Source organism: Trachypithecus francoisi, unplaced genomic scaffold, assembly GCF_009764315.1.
Source record: "Trachypithecus francoisi isolate TF-2019V2 unplaced genomic scaffold, Tfra_2.0 Lachesis_group10, whole genome shotgun sequence".
Classification (NCBI taxonomy): Eukaryota; Metazoa; Chordata; class Mammalia; order Primates; family Cercopithecidae; genus Trachypithecus; species Trachypithecus francoisi.
The window spans coordinates 35,003,266-35,025,613 of record NW_022681455.1 but is presented as its reverse complement, the minus strand read 5'-3'; the positions used below and the strand labels follow the sequence as shown (position 1 = coordinate 35,025,613).

The 22,348-nt window shown below is 55.2% G+C and overlaps 1 protein-coding gene across 9 annotated transcripts in view; it reads right to left on the bottom strand.

The window, feature by feature from the left end:
• Positions 1 to 22,348, bottom strand: part of ANKS1A (ankyrin repeat and sterile alpha motif domain containing 1A) — a 199,569-nt gene that overhangs the window by 4,486 nt on the left and 172,735 nt on the right. For 5 of the 9 annotated variants that reach the window (XM_033216862.1, XM_033216865.1, XM_033216867.1 and 2 more), the window contains 9 exons: positions 8,373 to 8,471; positions 7,388 to 7,540; positions 7,129 to 7,236; positions 5,916 to 6,080; positions 4,339 to 4,464; positions 3,931 to 4,002; positions 3,614 to 3,700; positions 2,843 to 2,983; positions 932 to 1,102 (listed from right to left, as the gene is read on the bottom strand). In XM_033216862.1, the coding sequence (XP_033072753.1) occupies positions 932 to 1,102; positions 2,843 to 2,983; positions 3,614 to 3,700; positions 3,931 to 4,002; positions 4,339 to 4,464; positions 5,916 to 6,080; positions 7,129 to 7,236; positions 7,388 to 7,540; positions 8,373 to 8,471 (1,122 nt within the window). The remainder of the gene's footprint in view (positions 1 to 931; positions 1,103 to 2,842; positions 2,984 to 3,613; positions 3,701 to 3,930; positions 4,003 to 4,338; positions 4,465 to 5,915; positions 6,081 to 7,128; positions 7,237 to 7,387; positions 7,541 to 8,372; positions 8,472 to 22,348) is intronic. The other 4 variants (XM_033216870.1, XM_033216863.1, XM_033216866.1 and 1 more) reach the window with 1 other exon arrangement.

The window sequence follows — 22,348 nt, the reverse complement described above, 5'->3', positions numbered from 1 at the left end:
TGTGGCCCCTGTGCTGGGAGCAGTAGCCCTTATTCTCCTCAGTCAAAGAGCAGACCCCTGGGGGCGGGCGGAGGAGGGACACCCTCCCGGAGCATCTTGGCGAGGGCCACCTCCAGGCACAACCTCTCTCCAGGATTTCTTGGGATTGCTCAGTTAAAGGACCCCTGTCCTACCCAGGTCTCCTGCTCTAAGCCCCAAACCTGCTCACACTGGGCAGGAAAGGCATATGGGGCTTGGAAATGTCAAGCCTCAGGTCTCTCTGGTAGGGCCAGAGAGCTCACCCCAAGGCAAGACCACAGCAGTCACCCCAGACCTCTGGAGAGAGGACACACAACAGAAAACCAGAGAGGGCTGAAGCACACACAGGACAGGCAGAGGGCATCTCAGGAAGAGGAAAGAATGTCACAAAGGCAGAGGGAGAGGCCACCAGAGGCTAAGAGCGCTCACGGTCACTTTGGGGAGACTGACACACAAGACAGCAGGAGGCGTAAAGACCTTGACTCCAGGACTAACAGACGGCAGCGGTAGGTAGGAAGGACGGTGGGTGGTGCAGGTGTGACAGTAACAACAGCGACTATCGGGGGGCAGCGGCACCTGGGGTGCAGAGCAAAGCAGACACAGACACAGGGATGGTGCAGTTACTGGGGGCTGCCTGCGGGCCGCTCTCTGCAGCCCCTTGATGGCCTTGCCCTTGGGGGAGCCCGGCGAGGGAGGGCAGCAGGAGCACCAGAGGCCCACCCAGGCCAGAGGAGCTGTTGCCTTTCCAGGGCAAGACCTGGCAGGGGTGGGATTGACAATGAAGAGGGTCATTTCCCTGGGGAGGGGGCAGCTTTCTGGAAGTGCCAGAAGACCCTCCTCGTGCTGGCCACCCCGGGCCCTTGAATCCCCGGGGCCAGGGAAGGGGGGATCTTGTCCAGCGGGGCCCACGTACTGCGGATTTCCTCACGCCGACCCGAGGCTTAGGCACCGGTTTGGAAGATTTTGTTTCAATCATCTCAGCTGCAGAGGCGCCCACTGCCCTGGACTTCTGGGCCTGCAGGGCCAACTGATAGGCCACCTCGAAGGCCTGCCCCAGCGTCAGGATGATCTCGTAGGTCAGGTTCTGGGAGGAAGCAGATCACCACTTAAGTGCCTGGTTCAGGAGCCGCTTCACCCACTTCCTGCCCTGTCCTCACCCCCACCCTGAGCACACAGGCAGCATCTGGGGTAAGAAGAGAACACTGGTTTTGAAAAGACACAATTTGAGCATAACAGTTTCCTTCTGCAGGATTTCATGGGACAGAAACACCAGGAAAATGCAAAAACTGCTGCCAGCTGAGCCAAGCCCTCAGGAGATAGAGACACCCCCCGCCCCACCACACCTGGTGCCATAGCTTGACACTGGATATGACCTTCCTCACAGGGACCACGTATCCCCTTCTAAGTCTACCCGGGAGTGCTCCTACCTTCCTTCACTCTTCCCTCCTTTCCCTACTTTCCCTCTCCCTAGGTCCCTCTAGGGTTGTTCTCCCCGCTCTACACGGGGTGTGGCCGGGAGCTGAGCTGTGGGGATGGCAGGTGCACACTGCTGCAAGCCCACGGCAGGTCTTTTCCAAGGCAGGGTGCCATGCCTGAGGTAGTACTTGGGTATTTCTTAACCATATAATATAAGTGGTGCTAGTGCTTTTGTTTTTAATGTGTCACCGACAAAGTTTGTGAGTGCTGTGCCCCTAACTCCATTTCCCCTTAAACCCTGTGGTTTTTATTGTGTGATTTTACACAGCACAGTGGCTAGCAGCATATATGTGGCGTTACAGCAGAACTGAGTGTATGTGGGAAAAGTCAGCAACAGGTTAATGCCACTGACTGTGCTGTGTGGACCACCTCATCCATCTCACAGTGGCCCCTGAGGTAGGCCACATTATATCCCCTCCAGACAGATAAGGAAGCAGGCAGACGTGATGTTTCCAAGCTCACACAGCTAGCAAGCGGCAAAGCCCGGCTCCTCGTAACCTTCACTGGCCCAGAGCCAGCAGAGGGCTGGGGTGGATGAGGTCCTGGGAGTGTGAGGATGCCCAGAGCTGCCTGTATTCCAGGAGCCACAGAGATTCTGGAAACAGCTGCTATCCCTGAGGACAGCAGAGACCTGGACCCCTCTGACTTCCTCCTGGGGTGAGGAGACAGCCTGGGGCCACTCCCAGGCTTTGTTGCAGGTTACAGGGAACCCCTGCCTGTGGGCTGTCATTTATGGTCTGCTCCCTGTGGGCAGCTGTGTGAGGATAAACTCTCCTCAGCCCAGTGGCACCCAGAACCGAGCCTCAGCAGGAATTTGAGGCAAGAAAATCTGCCAAAGAGGGCATGGCTGCCCTTAAGAGGGAAGTAGAGGGCATTTCTGGGAGGCGGCCCAGGCAGAGGTTGGAGAGCTAGGGCAGGGAGCCGGGGGAGACAATCGCCTTGCCTGACCTAAGAAAATACTCGCTGAAAACCTAGAAAGTCAGGGGCGGTGGCTCATGCCTATTACCAGTTATGTGGGAGGCTGAGATGGGTAACTTGCCTGAACCCAGGAGTGCAAGGCCAGCCTGGGCAACATAGCAAGACTCCATCTCTTTAAAAAAAAAAAAAAAAAAGCTGGAACCCCCTATCCCTAGTGCCCTGGGCCGGTCTCTGTTCCCTCTGTGCGTCAGTCTCATCACTGTGAAAGGGGACTGGCCTGGAGTGCTGCTGGGCTCCATTCATGAACCAACCATTTGCCAGGCACTGGCCAGGGGCCAGGACAGCGCCGCATCTGTGCCCTGCAATGGGGCTGGATGCCTCAGGGCTGGCAACCCAAGCCCGCCCCGCCCAGCCCCAGGACCCCACCCACCACATCCACGGTGCTGAACACATGGCAATAGTGGTGGCTGGTCTGCAGGTCCTTGGTGATGTAGGCAAAGGTACAGAGGTCCTCCGGGTCCTGGGCCGCACAGGAAATGTTCCGGATCTCGTGCTCTGCGATGACGTTCTGCTGGGGAGAGCCGTGTTCTGGAATTCTCAGGCTCAGGCATCCCTCTGGCACCCCCCACCCCAGCCTGTTACCATTGTCACTGTTCTCTGTCCCAGCCTAGAGCATCAAGCAAACCCCTCTCTATCTTCTCATTTTGTTTATTGGTGGGGGTGGGGGATGGTATCTAACCTTCCCCGATTTCGGTTTGAGGTCTCCACCCCTGACCACAACTAAGGCAGTAAAATGTTCACACCCAACCACAAGCTCTCCCCAGCCTCTCCCACCTCCCAGGGTGGGGGCAAAGAGAGAAGGGTGTCAGGAAGGTGGGATCCCACGCAGTGGCGCACAGGGGGAGGCCTTTGCTCACGGAGGGAATCACACCTGTGAAAACCTGTGAGCAGGCACGTGGCCAGCGAAGCCCAGGTGGAGAAGCTAACAGCAGTCCCCACTAGGGCAGGACGGGGCTGACAGCAGGCACCCAGGCCAACAGACGAGAGACACGCTTCTTGGAGAAGTGGGAAGTAATGAGGACTGGGGATCCTCCAGGGAGATAAGGGATGAGAGAAGGCAGCCGGATTGCTTGCCCTGGAGCCCTGTGGGTCTGATGGGGACGTGGGTCCCACTCCCGCCAAGCACACCTAAGCAGCACACCTTGTTGGAGGCATCGATGAACTTGACACCTTTGTATGTGATGGACAGGATGATGGTGGGGATCTTCTTCATGTGCTCGGTAGATTTCTACAGGAAATAAGGAGTGGCCCTGTCAGTGCCCCTACTCAGGGCTAAGCCTCCTGGGCTTCCGCAGGTGCCAGCTTCCCTCCCATCCTTACATAGCACGGCAGGGCCCAGGCAACTGTAGCTACCGCCCCCATTGCTGCCTTCTGTCCTAGCCAGTCCCACGGCACCCTCCAGCCCCTAGACACCCTCCAGCCCGCACAGATACCCTCCAACCCATATAGGCACCCTACCCGCATCTTGGCACAGGCGTCTTGTGTGGATTCTGTCCCTCGCAGATCTTTGATCAGCATGGAGCCCAGATACTGTGGGGGTGAGCAGTGGCCAGGCTTAGGAAATCCTGCGTTTCCATGCAGGGGTGACCTAGCCAATTTGGGACTGTCCCACAATCAAGTAGTTACCTGTCCCAGTAACACCCCCTCTCCTGCCCCAGCTGGAGAGGCCCTCCATTCAACTCTCTGGCTAAAGGACCCAGAGGCCTCCACCCCTTTGCCTTAGCTGCCAAGAGTGGCTGAAGAGTGGAGAACAGCTCGCGAGTCCTGGGCCTGGCTTTGTGGAGTCCCTGCTGGGACCCAGCCGCAGGTGCCTGGCTGAGAAGGAGCAGGGAGACTGGCCCTGCTGGGAGGGTGGAAGCAACTCACATTGGCTTCATAACCGCAGGACTCGAAGATGAGTTTCTCTGGCTGGTGTTGCCAACTCTGCACTGGGGCGTAGGGGGCTGCCAGGCTGGGGGGCCGCAGGGTCAGCTTGGCCTCGCGGTGCTCCTCCTGCAGAACACACGCAGTTGGACACCTGCTCCTTGCTCCAGAGGAGCACACCCAAGGGTGAGATGCCAGTGACCTCAGCAAGTTCAAGGGTCAAGTGGAGACGGCAGGGGGCAGACCAGCAATTCAAACCCACTGCAGGAGAGGGGAGGTGCTGGCCACAGCAGAGGCGCAGCAGCGACCCAAACCGCCTGGGAGCAGGGCTCGGGAAGGACAGTCTTTGTGGTGTCCAAGACGAGTCTCAAAGGAGATGGGAAATGACCAGAGAGGAGATGGCAGAGTCTGTGGGGGGGCGGGCACGGGCTGCCAGGCTGTTCTGCATAGCGACCAAAGGAGAGAGCAGCGGTCATGAGACCCCGGGACGCCTTGGGGCCCAGCCCAGGGCCTGGGAGGGATCTTCACAGCTGGGAAGCCAGTGAAGTGCCCCGTGCCTGGGAATGCATTTCAAATGGATCCTTCTGGCAGCAGCTGGAGGGGTGGGGGAGGCCACTGCAGTCCAGGCGAGAGATGATGGGTCCCTGCCCAGGGTGCTGGTAGAAGGAATGCAGAGGAAGGAAAAGATTCAGGAAACACTGAGGCCCTCCCTTCCCAGCAGTGTGCAGAGCCTCTCAACAGCAATCGGAATTGCTGGACAATGTGTTCTCCTTTAAAACTCATGGCTGTGCTTGTAGAAAGGGAAGGGAAGTCCCCAGAGCCAGATGTGAAAAGTGAGAGTCAGAGAAGCAGGCAGGGGTGAAGCTGAAGCTCACGCAGAGGGGCCTGCGGGACACCTGCCAATCCTGTGTCTGACAGGCCAAGAAGAGGACAAAGGACAAAGCCAGGGTCCGTACAAGGCAAGAGGCAGGACAGGCAGGTCCTGAGTAAATCCAGGACCCCTGGAAATGATGCTGAGAGGGTGAGCCAGGAATGAGACGGGCCCACCTTGGCCAGGGCTGGAGCGGGCACCGGGAGCGCAGGAGGCGTCTCCAGAGGTGCCCCCCCATGGGGCTGCAGACAGAGAACGCTACAGAGGTGAGGCTGCAGGGAAAGCAGTTCTCTGGGAACAACGCAGGTAAGCAGAGAAGGAAGGGGCCAAGAAGGAGCTCAGAGAGGCCAGGATTGCACAGAGGGCTCTGGGGCCAGCAGAGCAGGATGCAGGAGGCCACAGAGGAAGAGTGGACACGGGATCTGAACCCCCGAGGGAGGGAAGTGCAGGCCACAGGAGTGGCCCTGGCAGCCGACTGCTGAAATGAGTTGTGCGGCCTGAGCTCGGCACCATGAGGGCTGGGTGAGCCTTACACAAGGCGGCTGGGTGTGGGTGAGCAGAGCAGGCTGGTGCCTCCTGACTCTGGTGCCAGCCCAACTGTGCTCGGGTACGGGCAGCAGGTGATTCTGGGAGGCCCTGTCCCACCCAGAGGAATGAGGTAGACCCTGGCCGTAGCTCCACTCCCCACCGCCTACCCGCCCTGCCCCACCTGCATCCTGAAGCGCTCCGCTCGGGAGGGTGCCACGGGGTCATGGAGACTGTCATGGCGCCTCCTGCCTGTGTCCCCTGGAGGCAGCAGTAGGTCAGCCGACCGCCCAGTGCAGGAATCATTCTGGCTCAGCGGGGATGACGTCTGGGAGAGCAAATCTTGGCACTGTGGAGGGAGAAATCCAGGTGGAACTTGCAACCCTCAGCCCAGCGCCCGGCTACAGGTGTCAGCCAGCCCTGCTGGTTAGGACAGCACAGGGAGCGGCGCCAGGAGAAGCAGCAGGGATCGAAGGGGCCAACGCCACAGGGGTGTCAGACAAGTGGCACCACGCAGCCACTGTCCACTAGTGTCCCCAAAGAGGGTGGGGAAGCCACTTTTGCGTTTATAAAAGATTAAATCTTCTGTCCTGATCCATTGCAGGCCTCTGCGCATGACCAAAGCACCCTCCTGAGAAAAAATGTAGCCCTGTCAGTCAGGGCCCTAAAGCCACTGTCTCCCACAGAATAAAAACCGGGCTTCTCAGTGTCTATATTTGAATGTCAGTTGTGTATCTGGTTCCCAGAGCAAGGCTGGGCCCTCCACTTTCTCATCTGTAACAGGAGGGTGAACAGGACCCATTTCACGAAGCCTCTGAGGGTTCAGTGGGGTGAGACCTGCCCAGTGTACCCGAGGGCTCCCTGCTCCAGTTACCGCCATTCCTGCACGCTGTGGCCTGGGGCTGGGGGAGAGCCCCTCCTCAGCCGCAGGCTCTGGGTCTAACCCATTCCTGTAGTCAGGAATGACCGGCAGGAGCAACAGATCACTGGTGAGGTTTTTAAAATGCAAGCTGTCTTTAGCCACCCGAGCCTGGAAATTCGAACTCAGATGTGGGGGCTGCCCAGGAGGCTGCAAGTCCTGGCTGTTTGGATTTGTCTCAGGTGTTATCCGACCCGGACCCTCCCTGTCCCCAGGCACAGAGCTGAGTCCAATGCCCAGGCACGGCCTGGTGTTTTCCCACTATCCCCCAAGTTCTATGTGTTTGATAGGCCATCCCCAAATAGAAATGGGTGGCGGGGAACGTCTCTAAACCCCCTCTCCTGTGCTCCTCTCTTGTTGGAGCTGCTTTCTCCTACACTACAGTGGCGCAGTCTCTGAAGAATCCTAAAGAATTCCATGTAATTCCTACAAATACAGAGAACAAACAGACGTTCCTTTCCATCCCTCCCTGACTCACCCTCAGCTGGGAGAATCTGGGGGGCTTCTGGGGCGGCTCCTCATATGGCCTGTCTGCGAGGGAGGCGATGATGCGCTTGCGATGGCCCAGCAGCTGGACCTTCAGGACCTGGGTGATGAGGAGCAGGGAGGTGACAGGTCAGGTGACCAACTCACTCGGTCTGCTCCAGCCCCCAGCACTCTTCCGCTGGGCCAGGCTGCCCCTAAGGGAAGCTCAGGCTTCTGGAGGGTCCAGGCCGGGCCACGCAGGGGCTACTCACGTTGACGAGCTCCAGCTCCCAGAGGTTCTTCACGGTGTCGATGGAGCCGTAGCCACTTGACAGGAAGGAATGAACATAGTCCTGCAGCCCCAGGGAGTCCAGCCAGGAGGGCACGGAAGGGGGGCTGTTCCCATCATAACCCAGAGCCTTCACCTACAGGGCAAGGAGGGAGGCGAAACAGACATCTCAGCGCTCACAGAAGAGGGACCCAAGGACCACAGACCCAGTCAGCTCACAGACTGCGGCCAAGGGGGTCCTGCGTGTGTGGGGTCCTCAGCACCTTCGAGTCCCTCTCTTCACACAGCCTCTCCTATCACTCGCTGGTCTCGGCTTCCCCATGGGGAAGGCAGGAGCCGCTGGAGCACCGACGGCTCGAAGACGGCCCTAGCAGACAAGCCCTAGGTAGGGAGGGGGGTCTGCAGAACGCCTCCACCCTGAGCTCCACTGAGATCACGGGCCTGGAGGGACAAGAGAATAGTGTGTGCCCTCAGAGCAGACACTTCCCAAGCTCTGGGCAGGTAGAAGGGACGGGGCCACTGGACTCAGCACAAGTGCAGGGGAGAGGCTCGAGCCCACCAGCTCCTGGCTCCCCAGGGAAGCCAGTACCTCCCTCAAGCCCACTGAGGGAGGGGCCTGGTGCCAAGGCTCAGTGCAGGCTGGCCTGGGCTCCAGTGAGCCAGAGAGACCCTGAAGGGGGCTCTGGGTGAAAGGCCAAGCCAAGCTCCTGAGCCCGGCAGACTCCCAGAACCTCCTCATGACCCCGGAGGAGCCACTCCCTGCCCTAGGGCTCTGCTGGCTCGCCAACGGCCTTAGGGTGCAGTGAGGAAGCAAACAGGTTGTGTGCGGCCCTCTGGAGCTCCTAGGGTGAGGAGTAGAGGCCCCGCCATGCTAGAGCCCTGCTCCTGCCCTGTTCATGGTGCAGGTGGTAGCAGGGAGGTGGCCCCGGCTCCACACAGGCTGAGGTTACAGGGCTGGCGACAGTCACCTTGGGCAGGGAGCGCGCCGCCTGGAGCAACTTCCGCCGGTGCTGTGGGTCACTGATGCCGATGTCCCGCAGGTCCTGCTCTTCCATCACATTAGACCCCTGAGAGCAGAAAGTGGATGTCAGGGCCCCTCTTGGATGGACAGCTAGTGGCCCTGAGGGGGTCAGGTGGGCCTTTCACGGCCCCGCACCAAATTCTCCTTCACTGCAGGCACCAAGAGGACATGGGGACAAGTCTGCCCAGACTGCCCACGCCCATCCAGGTGGCTCCCAGGGTAGCTGGGCAGAGCTGGGGCTCCAGAATATGCACAAGGTGCTGAGGCCAGCAGGGCACACAAGGGTGGGGGCGCCGCCTGCCCAGGCCCAGCCACAAGCCCTGGCCCCTGAGTGTGTGTGCATTTTTCTGGGGAGCAGGTTCCATGCATCCAAGATAAAGAACTGGTGGACTTATCCCAAGGTTCCTCTTGGACAGGATTTTATAATTCTAAGGCTGTAACAACCACCTCAAGCGGACGGCTGGTGACGGGCGGCTATCCGAGGAGTCAGCCTCACCCCAAGAAGGAGACTGTCAGAGAAGGGCGTCCTTGTCCCAGGGAGAAGGGTGGGTCAGAGCTGAGCCCAGTCCGCGCTGTTCTCTGCGGCCTCCACTGGCCTCAATGGAGCAGCTGAGGGTGGAGAGGCACATGGAGTGCCCACCGGCAGCGCTAAGCACGATGAGAGGATGTGGGGACGGAGGCTGGTGCTCCTGCTGCTTTCTCACTCTATGATAGGGCTGAAAGCTGTCACCTGGCACATCCCACTTCATGCTCACAACCTGCATGTTAGGGTTTCTGTTAATCCTGTTAATCTGTTTTAATAGATGAGGAAACTGAGGCACAGAGAGGTCAGAAATCTCTTGACATCACATATCTAGTGGTGGAGCTAAGATGTGACTCTGGGCGGCCTCTTCCTTCATGCTCCTGGCCCCTGCGAGGACGTCTCTAATTACAATAGTCACAAGATAGTGTGAGCAGATTTAATTTTAAAATATACAGTATGGCCTATGATACAAAATTCACAGGTCCTGCCCATCTCTCAGTCATGGAGCCCCTTGCAGTTGCAGCTGCTGCCACTTCCTGGACGTCCCCAGAGCCCAGCTGGGCACAGACAGGCATGTGCCTGCACACTGCATTTTCACACAAATACCATTCTCGCACACGCTCGGTGCCTTGTTCTTATCGCTGAACATACACAGGAGATTGTTCCGCAGCAGCGTATGCGGGCCCACCTCCTCTGGACAAGCTGCAGCACCATCTAGGTTAGGAATACGCTGTAATTTACTCAGCCAGTTCCCTGTTGAAGGACATTTGCTTCAACTTCAGCTACTGCACACAGTGCTGCATGAGCACCTCCCTGCGTGGGTCATGTCGAGGCCTGTTGCGAGGAAGGGTTTCTGCTTGCTTGATGGGTGTGTGCACTTAACACTGACAGCTCTTTCTGCTCTTCTTAGTGACGCCAGTGCTAGATCCCCCACACCGTCAGCGGCACAGCAGGGAAACAGTCTATCACTGCAGTTTCAATTCACACATTTCTTACCGGAGTAGGATCATCTCATCCAGACGTGACGCTGAGCATCTTCCCACGTTTTATCTATCTAGCATTTCCAAAGCACTCCCTCTCTACTCCATGCTGGACCTGCCCCAGCCATTTAGTAATAGGGACTATTGTGGCTGGGCAGGTGGCTCACCCCTGTAATCCCAGCACTTTGGGAGGCTGAGGCAGGTGGATCATGAGGTCAGGAGTTCCAGACCAGCCTGGCCAACGTGGTGAAACCCCATCTCTACTAAAAGTACAGAAATTAGCTGGGTGTGGTGGTATGCACCTGTAATCCCAGCTACTCGGGAGGCTGAGGCAGGAGAATCATTTGATCCTGGGAGGAGGAGCTTGAAGTGAGCCGAGATCCCGCCACTGCACCCCAGCCTGGGTGACAGGGTGAGATTCCACCTCAAAAAAAAAAAAAAAATTGGGGCTATTGTTATTCCCACCCTAGAGCTGAGGAAGCCGAGGCCCACAGGGTTCTGGCGACTTTCGAAGGTCATATGGTAAGTGCATTTGGAGCCAGATTCAGCCCCAATGCTGTCCACATGGCCCAGCTGCCGCACACTTGGGGACCCCCAGAGCTCCTTTCCAGGAGTTAACTTGCTTACGGCCTCAGAGTGTTTCTATGAAGTTGTCGGTCTTTTCCGCATAGCTACGTAGCAGTTCTTCACATAGTAAGAAAACTGGCCCGTTGCAATGGCTCACGCTTGTAATCCCGACACTTTCGGAGGCCAAGGCGAGGTGGGAGGGTCACTTGAGCCCAGGAGTTTGAGGCCAGCTTGGGCACGGTAGTGAGACTCTGTTTCTACAAAAATAAAAAAATTAGCCAGGAATGGTGCTGTGTACCTGTAGTCTCAGCTACTTGGGAAGCTGGGTGGGAGGAACACTTGAGCCTGGGAGGTTAAGGCTACAGAGAGCCATGATTGCACCACTGCACTCCAGCCTGGGTGACAGTGAGACCCTATCTCCAAACAAAAACAACAATATATGTGTGTGTACGTACAACAAAAAATAAAGCAAATTAACCTTTTGGCCGGGCACAGTGGCTCACATCTGTAATCCCAGCACTTTGGGAGGCCGAAGTGGGCAGATCACGAGGTCAGGAGTTCGAGACGAGCCTGACCAACATGATGAACCCCTGTCTCTATTAAACATACAAAAATTATCCAGGTGTGGTGGAGGGCACCTGTGATTCCAGCTACTTGGGAGGCTGAGGCAGGAGAATCGCTTGAACCCAAGAGGTGGAGGTTGCAGTGAGCCGAGATCGTGCCACTGCATTCCAGCCTGGGTGACAGAACAAGATTCCATCTCAAAAAAAAAAAAAAAAGAAAGAAAATTAACATTTTATCTATGAAATGAGTTAGATATTTGTTTTCCGGTTTGCTATTTATCTTTTGGCTTTTATGCTGGCTTTGCTCTTGTAGAAATCTATTTTTTTTTTTCTTTTTTTTGAGATGGAGTCTCGCTCTGTCGCCCAGGCTGGAGTGCAGTGGCCGGATCTCAGCTCACTGCAAGCTCCGCCTCCTGGGTTCACGCCATTCTCCTGCCTCAGCCTCCCGAGCAGCTGGGACTACAGGCGCCCACCACCACGCCCGGCTAGTTTTTTTGTATTTTTTAGTAGAGACGGGGTTTCACCGTGTTAGCCAGGATGGTCTTGATCTCCTGACCTCGTGATCCGCCCGTCTCGGCCTCCCAAAGTGCTGGGATTACAGGCTTGAGCCACCGCGCCCGGCCAGAAATCTATTTTTTTGTAACTAAGTGTACCCAACTTTTCTTGTAGAGCTTCTCAGTTCTGTCAGGCTTAAAAAGATCTTGTCTGTCCAAGACTGTGTTTAACATTCTTCCTTATTTTTTCCTGTAATTTAACTTTTTTTTTTTTTTTTTTTTAAGATGGAGTCGTGCTCTGTCGTCCAGGCTGAAGTGCAGTGGTGCGATCTTGGCTCGCTGCAAGCTCTGCCTCCTGGGTTCATGCCACTCCCGCCACCGCACCCTGGTAATTTTTTGTATTTTTAGTAGAGACGGGGTTTCACCGTGTTAGCCAGGATGGTATCGATTTCCTGACCTCGTGATCTGCCCACCTCGGCCTCCCAAAGTGCTGGGATTACAGGTGTGAGCCACTGCGCCTGGCCTAAGTTTCCTTTTTTATAGCTAAATCTTTAATCCATTTGGAAATTATTTTGATGTAAGGTGTAAGAGTCAAGATCCAACCTTATTTTTTCTCTGGCAGCAAGCTGTCCATTTCTTGATGAGCAATCTTTTTCCCCCAATCTGGAATGGCTTCTATGGTATCTGAAATTCCTGTGTATTTCTGGGCCTCTTTCTGGACTTTTACTCTGTTGTGGTGGGCATTACTTTACACTTGGAAGGCTAAGTGACTTGGGCCAGCTCATGTAGACCATGACTTGCTTGGCCCGCGCCCCATGTGGTGACTGCTGGCCACAGGAGTCTCTCCAGAGCCTGTGCATGGTGACATAAACTTTGTCCCACACAGGACACTGCCAGCCTTAAGCTTCAGAGAGCCCAGGTGAAGAGAGCCCCGAAGCCAGGCTGGAAGCCCCCACTCTGCTGCACCTGTAGAACACACCCCTTGCTGGGCACAAGCGAGGCCTGGGCACCACTCCAGGTCTGAACCCAGCCAAGTCACCCCCAAATCTGAGAGTCACCACAGAATTCCTACAGTGGCTCTGGGACCAAATCTAATGTCTGCTGTTGCAGAAAGGCAGAGAGAGAGAGCCGCCTTCCCAGGTATTTTTCTTGTTTTAAGTGGCGTGCAGTGGTATGATGATGGCTCACTGCAACCTTGACCTCCTGGGCTCGAGTGATCCTCCCGCCTCAGCCTCCTACGTAGCTGGGACCATAGGCATGTACCACCATGCCCGGCTATTTTTTTGTGTGTGTGTAGAGATGGGGTCTCACTATGTTGCCCAAGCTGGTCTTGAACCCCTGAGCTCAAGTAATCTTCCTGCCTTGACCTCCCAAAGTGCTGGGATTACAGGTGTGCACCACTGCACCTGGCTCTGGCCCAGACTTTCTACCTGATTATGAGGATACCAAAGCGAAGAGCTGAGCTGAGCCTGCCTCAAAACTCCAAGAGGACGTGAACATCCAAGAGTGATTGCAGCACTGCAGTAATGTTCTAAACTCCTGCTCAATCCCAGCATGGACTCAGAAACCTTTGTAAGCTTTCAGGGCACCTGAAGGCTGACAGCCAGGAAAGCCAGATCCGCTGGAGACAGACCCTTTGCTAACCAGACCTCGGCCAGCAGAAGGGCGGGCTGTGTGCAGTTTTGAGGAACAAGGGATGAATGGAAACACACAAAAGTAAAGGAAATGACAGAAAAGAAAGGCAAACTGTTGCCAAAGTGCATTCCAGGCAGGGCCCTCCCAATTCCTGAAGCAGCCACATCTCCGCACCGGGGGACAAGCTTGTGTGGTGACCACCCAGGGCCACAAATCCTCAAAGGGTAAGAAACGCTTCTGGAAGTTACCAACCCTCTTTACTCAGGGAGGAGGGACCACTGGCTTTTAGAAACCTCTTCACGAGTGGGGAAAAGAGATTTTCTACTTTACCTGCTGCCACGCTAACATTTACTGAGTGCTTACTACATGGCAGGAACTTCTATAATTAGGAAGCGAATAAAGTACAACAGTTCAGTGTCCTAGGGATTGTAGTTAACAGGGATTGTCTCAGCTTGGATAAAAGCTTCACAACTCCAAGTGACATCTGAAACACACAACTAGTCTTCCAGCCTGGCCTGGTTTGGGTCCAGTCCCTGAGGAGGAGGGGACAGGGCTCCGAGCAGCCAAGGTGGGACAGAGCACTGGTCTTCGCCTGGGATCTGGGCTTCTCCCTGTCCTGACTCGCTCAGACTTCACATTGCCGGCAGGTGTCCAACTGCTCCCTGCTTTGCAGAGAAAGTGCTCCCACAGAGGAGGCAGAGCTGGGATGGCCCCTGGCGGCCTGGCTCCTCAGCCTGTGGTCATGGCCCCGGCTGGCTTTTGAGAACTCAAGGGAAGGGGACAGCAAGAAGTGCTCCCCTGGGTCACTGAGCTCTGGCATAACAAGAGTTCCCTGAGCACCCTCTGCGGGGCTTTGTGGGAGATGACGCACGGCCTGTCCTGGGCTCACCATGAAGACGCAGGCCAGCGACACTGAGTTCTGACCATGATCCAGCCTGTGCTGGGGGCTTCACACCCATGACCTGCATAAATCCGCCCAATAAACCTTTCAGATAGGAGCTGCCCACATTACACAGAAAGAAACTGAGGCTTGGAGAGCAGACTGGACTTATCCAAAGCCACGGTACTAGAGCATGGCAAAGGGACTGCTCAGGCCCCGTCTGACCAACCCCAGTCGTCTTCCTTGTCTCTTCCTGCTGGGGCAGGCAGGGTGTGCTGAAGACAAAAGCCAAGTGTGGGGGTGCGGGCAGACGCCTGCCAGAGAGCAGGAGCAGGACACCCGCCCTGGGCTGGGGCACAACCCCTGCTGAGCTGAGCCAATGCTGCCTCCCTCCGTAGAATCCCATCTCTCAGCATCACGTATAAATGCTTCTCCCAGGACTCCCCTCCTGGCCACCTCTTCTCCACCTCTCAGGGAAGGGACACTGTTCCTTTCTTTTTAACTGTACAGAATCCAATTCTTAGAGGTGAGTGGGTTCGAAATGCCAGGGCCTCCAATAAGGGAGAAACAGGGTCAGGATGTGGGCCCAGGCCTCTGGATACACAGCCCGGGCACTGTGCCGAGGGCCAGACCGACTCTGGGAGAAGCCAGCCTGGCCTGTTGGGGTTCGGTAAGGGGCTGGGTTTGTAGAGTCGCCCATGATTGTGGCTGAGTGCCCTTCCTCGGTAAGGCACACGTGAAGCGTCTACCATGGTGGCTGTAATTAGTGTCACTTTCCATCAACCTAAGCCATTTGAATGTTTTCTCCTTCCTGCCAGTATCTGTCACTGGGCTCCACCTGAAGATACAGGAGGTGGCTGAAATCGTGGAGGCCCAGGCGAAGGGAGCACGGCAAGGGTCAGCCCTGGGCGTCCTGGGAGAGCAGGAGGCAGACGCGGCAGGGGCCACTGCAGGACCCACATTGCTTTCTTCCTCGCTTTCTCCGGCCCTCCGGGGCTCTAACATCTTCAGAGTCTTCCTGCCCATGTGATTTTAGAAGGAAAATATCCTTTTGCATCTTGAAAGGCATCTCACTTGTTAATATTTTGCTTAATTGCAGGTGAGGTCTTCATTCAACAAAGTGGCAAAGGCCTAGGAAGGGGACTGTTCGGGAGTGGGAACATACTGGTATAGACCCTTTCAGCCAAAGGGGAAACAGGGGCTGTCCTAAGTTACCACTGAGGGTTGCAGGGCAGCCCCTGCATGGGGAGGGGCCGGCCTAGGCCTTGGACTCCTCCACACTGGTTGCTGGCTGGGCTGCTTCCTGCGGCCCTGTCTACAGGATGGGGCAAATGGCAGGGCTGCAGCAAGGCTCCATGAGGCCGGGGTAGGTAGGAGTTTGCTTTGACTTTAACGGATCTTCTGGAAACAGGACCCTGACAAATCCAAACCGCAGAGAAGTTCTGACTGGGAGCGTGTGGCCAGCTGGGGCGTGTGGCTCTGCCAGAGACCATCTGTTGCCTCAGCGGTATGAACCAAAAATAAAATCGTCAGCCCCTCAGGAAACTGAATGGACCCCTCCTCTAGGCCAAGGGGATCCCACAGAAACCTGAAAAACTGGTTCAGGCCATGATGGCAGGGGGCATTGGATCCGCCTCATTATACCCTCCTGCCTTTGGAATTCAGGCACAACAGTCCCGCATTATCATTAAAGCAGAGATCCTAAGACTGACCAAGCAGACGCTGCAGCAACAAGACACTGAGTGCCAACCTGACTCCAGTTCAGATCGCATGACAGACAGCAGCCCCAAAAGAAAGCATTTTACCCCCAAATATATTTCTGTAGCACATTCTGAAATGGCCCTGCAAAGCCGCCCCTTGTGGGGAAATTTACATTCTATAGAGGATTCCCTTCCCTTTGATTTCATACATTTTAGGGAGACATAAGACATCAAGTGCTATATGTGAGTGCTATATGTGAGTGCACTGGTTCAGTCTGGAAAAGAGGGACAACTCAAAGCTGAAGTTTGGGGGTGGCAGCCTTACAGGTCACAGGTGGATTCAAAGATTTTCTGATTGGCAACTGGTTGAAAGAGTTTATCTAAAGGCCTGGAGTCAATAGAAAGGGGTGTCTGGCAAATCAACTTCATTAAGGTTGATGACAACAAGAAACTAGGGGAATGGGCAGGCCCCTGTAAAACTGACAGAGAGGAAACCCTGTAAAGTGGTTGGTTGCAGTTGTGTAGCAGTTAAGGACTATGGCAAGGAGTCTCAGGTCAAGGATGTCATCAGAGTCCCTCAAATGCAAGAAATGAAGAAATAAATCTTTGGCTCACACATACACACACACACACACAGACACACACAAAAAAAAAAGAAAAAGAAAAAAAGAGAAAGGGGTGTCTGGGTTAAGATAAAGGCTTGTGGGCTGGACACGGTGACTCACGCCTGTAATCCCAGCACTTTGTGGATGGATCACAAGGTCAGGAGATGGAGACCATCCTGGCTAACATGGTGAAAACCCATCTCTACCAAAAATACAAAAAATTACTGTGGTGGCAAGCGCCTGTAGTCCCAGCTACCCAGGCGGCTGAGGCAGAGGGATGGCGCGATCCTGGGAAGCAGAGCTCGCAGTGAGCCGAGGTCATGCCACTGTACTCCAGCCTGGGCGACAGAGTGAGACTCCATCTCCAAAAAAAGAAAAAAGAAAAAAAAAGGCTGGGCGGTAGCTCACGCCTGTAATCCCAGCACTTTGGGAGGCCGAGGCGGGCAGATCACAAGGTCAGGAGATCAAGACCATCCTGGCTAACATGGTGAAATCCCGTCTCTACTAAAAATACAAAAAATTAGCCGGGCGTGGTGGCAGGCGCCTACAATCCCAGCTGCTCAGGAGGCTGAGGCAGGAGAATGGCGTGAACCCGGGAGGTGGAGCTTGCAGTGAGGTGAGATCATGCCACTGCACTCCAGCCTGGGCGACAGAGTGACTTTGTCTCAAAAAAAAAAAAAAAAAGATAAAGCCTGTGGGGACCAAGGTTCCTATTATGTAGATGAAGTCTCCTAGGTGATTCGCCCTTAGAGGCAATAGGTGGCAAATGTTTTCTATTCACACCTTTGAGAGGTGCTAGACTCTCAGCTAGTCTCTTCAGGATCAGAAAAAGACCTGGAAAGGGAAGGGGAGTGATGGGCAAGGAGGCTTTCTAGGAAGACCGGGGGGTGAAGCTGGGAAAGAGTTGGTGGAAGACCCAGCAGAGAGGCACCAGGCTGCAAGAGCTGAAAACCACGACACTGACACCAATACCAGTCATAGTCTAAACACAGGCGACAACTATTGATGGCCCTGTAGGGCCAGGCGCAATGGTTCAATGCCTATAATCCCAACACTTTGGGAGGCCGAGGTGGGAGGACTGCTTGGGCCCAGGAGTTTGAGACCAGCCTGAGCAACATAGTGAGACCCCCAGTCTCTTAAAAAAAAAAAAAAAAAAAGAAAAAAAGCCAGGTAGGGTGGTGTGTATCTGTAGTTCCAGCCATTTGGGAGACTTAGATGGGAGGATCACTTGAGCCTGGGGGGCAGGTCAGGGCTGCAGTGAGCTGTGATTGCGTCACTGTACTCCAGCCTGGGCAACAGAGAAAGACTCTATCTTTAAAAAAATAAATAAAATTAAATTAAAAAAAATTATTGTCAGCCCTCTGTGTTCCAGGCACTAGCTAAGTGCCTTGCACTAATCTCATTTAATCCTCTAAACAGCTGCACTGTAGACACGGGTGAAAGCCCCATTTGACAAAGCAGGAAACCAAGAGACCGAAGTTACTTGCTCAGAGTCACCAAGCGACTATGGCTGGAGCTGGAAGCCTGATCCAGAGCCCGCGTGCTGAGGCCTGTGGGTGGGGCAGGGACAAGGGACAATGGTGGGGGTTGGGGGACTGCAGGAGGGGGGTCCAGCAGATAAAAAGCAATTTGGGAAAGCAGGCTTCATTCATAGCCACAATCAGAAAGCCTAGCGTGTGGGGGACGTCACTCTTCCTGCTCTTGGCTCTCCAGAGGGAGCCTGGGAAAAGGCAGAGGGCCCAGGGCTCACCTACCCCGAACCAGCGGGAAAGGCCTGAGACCACCCTATCACCTGCTCCACTCTGTCCTGGAGAGCCTGTGGAAAGAAGGGTTGGCTCTTGTGATGAAATCCATGGGCCGCGGTGTGGAGGGGCAGTCCTGGGCCTACCAGTGGCCGGACGTCAGCCCTCTCTTGCGTCAGACCTTAACCCAAACCAAGGCCACTAGATTCTGATGGTGGAGTGACTTGGGGCCAGAGCTGCACTAGCCTGGACTCTGGCTCCAGACTTTACACTCAGCCCACAGCCCCCTCCAGCCTCCTTTCCGTGTTCAGTCTGCCTGTCTCTTCTCAGACGGTCACTTTGCCATTTCCCCTGACTGCCCCATCAGTCATAGAAAAGTCAAGGCTGAACTCTACTCTCTTGGAAGAGAAGAAACGAGACAGAACTATGGTCCTGGACTGACAAGGTGCTTCCCCCTGCAGCCCTCCAGCCTCTCCCCTCCACCACCCATTCCCTTTCTCAGACTCAGAGATCAGGGCACTGTGGGAAGGGACCCTCCCAAGAGGGGAGAGTGGGTATGTGGCGGGGAGAACCGGGACACACGAGAAATTGCAAACTACGGCCACAAGGGCAGATTCTGCTAACCAAGAGTAGGGAGGGTAGGAGCTGAGTGGGGACAAAGCCACACCCTTGCTGGGCTGATGTTTGGGGCCTGCCCATTCTGGGAGAGGAGCTGCCAAAGCTTAGTAACAAACCAGGGCAGACGTGGGAGGCATGGCCGGCCCTGCCTTTCTCCCTGCCTGCTCCTCCCCATCCCCAGGCACGGGCTGGTTCAACGTGACACTGTGACACTGACGATGGCTCTGCCTCTAAGAACGTGATGGATTTCTCCTGGGCCCTCGATCTCTTCCCTACACTGTAAGATTCTTTTGAGTTTCTTGAATAATACAAGTTTACTATTAGAAAAATTTGAAAATAGGCCAGGTGTGGTGGCTCGCGCCTGTAGTCCCAGCACTTTGGAAGGCCGAGGTGGGTGGATCACTTGAGGTCAGGAGTTTGAGACCAGCCTGGCCAACATGGCGAAACCACATCTCTACTAAAAATACAAAAATTAGCTGGGTGTGCTGGCGCCCGCCTGTAAGCCCAGCTACTCGGGGCAGAAGAAATCGCCTGAGCTGGGGGCGGGGCAGAGGTTGCAGTGAGCTGAGATTGCGCCACTGCACTCCAGCCCGGGGGAAAGGGCGAAATTTTGTCTCAAAAAAAAAAAAAAAAGGAAAATAAAGTACAAAGAAAAATGTACAAGCCACCCATAAGTCCATCACATCAGGGGAAACATAAGGCCACTGTCCAGTGTATCTTCCTAAGTTAATTAATTTTCTTAAAAAAGGAAGACTGGGATCACTTCTACCATTTTGGTGTATTTTTCTGAGCTATATTTAGGAAGAAAACTTTAGCAAAATTGGGATTATAGGCTGAATGCAGATAGTTTCTTTAATTTTTCTCTTTTTCCCTACCACTTGCCACCTGTTTCTTTAACCTGCCTCTTTTCACATGCCCATCTATTGCATGTGAATATCCCCCGTGACATTTCACCGTCTTTATGAACACCTGTGGCGACTGCACCAACTCAAGCACGCCCGTCACTCACCCTGCCACTGGGCACTCAGGCTTCTCCGGCCTTTGCTAATGCTGGCCGCCTGCCACTACAGGTGGTTTATGCAGTCCCCAGAACATGTTACTCGGCACATTCGTCTGGGGTGCAGGTGACTAAACACAGACCAGGTTTCTGTTCTCAGCCAGGACCAACTTCTGAGGCTGGGGCTATAATGGCCATGGTGCGTGGGCCTGGAGAGGAGGGGGAATGCACGCTTCCTCCCAGTCCCAGGGCATCTGCTGTGGGGCTGGCCTGGGGGTGGGGGTGGGGGGCAGGAAGAACCATCGGGAGAGGGGACAGAAAGAGGAAGGGACAGGGCTCTCTGATACTCACCACTATGGCCCCAGATCTTAATAATGATGGGAAATAGAAGCCATGCTCCCTGAGGCCTGCGTGCAGTCACCCACCTGGGGCGAGGGCTTTCCCAGTACCACTTACTATGCAAGGCAGCTGTGGTAGAAAGGGCTTCCAATCCCGGTTCAGCTGCTCAAGGTTTGTTTGTTTGTTTATTTATTTATTTTTGAGACGGAGTCTCGCTCTGTCGCCCAGGCTGGAGTGCAGTGGCACGATCTCGGCTCACTGCAAGCTCCGCCTCCTGGGTTCACACCATTCTCCTGCCTCAGTCTCCCAAGTAGCTGGGACTACAGGTGCCTGCCATCATGCCCAGCTAAGTTTTTGTATTTTTAGTAGAGCCAGGGTTTCACCGTGTTAGCCAGATGGTCTCGATCTCCTGACCTCGTGATCCGCCCGCCTCGGCCTCCCAAAGTGCGGGGATTACAGGCGTGAGCCACCGCCCCCGGCCTTAAGGTTCTTAAGAAGGCAGGGCCTGCTCAACAAGAGTGGAGCCACCTGCCTGGCAGGGTTTGGTGCCAGCATCAGCCTGAGGGCAGGAATCAGGGGCTCGGTGGCTGCTTTGTTCATCTGCTCTGCCAGGACTCTGCAACAGAATTTCCCAAAGTAGCCCCTCACTGACACTCTACCCTCAACTAACAGCTGGCGGAAGGAGCAGGAACCGCTTGGCCTGGCCCACCCACAGCTCTCTGCTTCCCTACCCATACCCCAGCCAGCCCTTCGCCTCACCTCAAGGCATACAACTCAACAGTGACAGCCACCAGGAAGAGGCCAGTGTTACCAGTTCCCAAAGCCTCTGCAGGTGACTTCTGAGGCCCTCGCTACCTGTCGTGTCATGGGAAAATCAAGGATGGATGTGACAGCACATGAGTTTGGGAAACTCTTCCCAGTTTCATGAAAGCACCCCCACCGACCCCTGTTCTCCCAAGCAGGTCGTTGGTGCCCCCATTCTCTCTGTTGGCAGACACGGCAGCCTTCCCACTCATCTCCTGCCTGCCATCCTGAAACACCTTCCTCTTTGAGGTCTTGGCTGAGGTCAAGGTGCCACAGTCACCCTCAAATCAGCCGTGTAGATCTGCTGGGACCAAGTGAGTCTGGAGTCAGAGGCTTGGTCCCAAGACCACCCAAAGCAGCTTTAACTCATGGATCTGAGGACAAGACAGAGACAAAACCGACCTCTGTGGCCTGCAGAGAAAGACTGCTGCCCACCGCCTTTGTCAGAGAAAACACCACCTTTCCACCTCGCGTCCTTACACGCGGTTTTGCTGTCTGACACGATGTCACCACACGTAACACTGTGTCCTCTTCGGAGTTTATGCCTCATGAAGTAAGTAGGTCAAAGGAAGGCCCGCGTGACAGACGACGAACGGTGCCCATAAGCTGCCGCAAGTCACACAGCGCGGGGGCCTGGAGGAGAACCCGGCTCTTCCAACTCCTGGTCCAGTTCCCTTTGCCACTAAGTAGACTCTTGAGTTCTCTCTTGAGCTTCCCCCATCCAGTTTACTTAACTACCCTGGAGATTCACAGAGAGCGGCCTGGGGAGGGGGCGGACAGAAGCAACGGGCCAGGCAGTGGTGGTGGCTGCACAGGCCCAGAAGAACTTGGGGGGCCTGAGTCAGTGCACGGAGACGCCCTACATCTCATTCTTTGCCAACTCCTTTCTCAGCCTTTGGTTGAATGGCTCCCAACAGACAGTGGGTGGAGCTCTGACCTGGACCAGCCCGGGGGTGATGCACTCGCCCAGCCTGATGGGCCCCGGTGCCAGGCTCCAACCCTGTGAGGGCACAGGGGCTGCATCTTCCTGGGAAGGGAAGACTGGGAGGTGGCAGCACTACTCCAGGTCCAGGGATGTGGCTTCCAGTCCCAGCTCCAGGCTGCCTGAGGGGTGACACTGGGCACATTACTGTACTGAGAGCCCTGGTTCCTCAGACCCCGGAGTTCTCAGATGATGACTGTGAACTGTTAGGTCTATAGCTTTGACAGAGAGACAGGGGCCCTGCTGCCCTGGCCCTTGGGCTTTACTCTCTGCCCGTGTACAATGCGGTGTTTGGCTGAGTGAGTACCTAGACATTCGAGATGCCAGAAAAGACGCCTCTGCTGCTGCTCACGAGGCCAGCAATCAGGAGTGATGGAAGAGGATCTGTCAGCCAGTCCCATTTCACTTTAAAGAGCAGTTGGTTAAACTAGCAGGCATGAAACAGGCATTCAGAATGTTCCCAAAGTTCCTTCTACTGTAAAGGGGACTGGAGA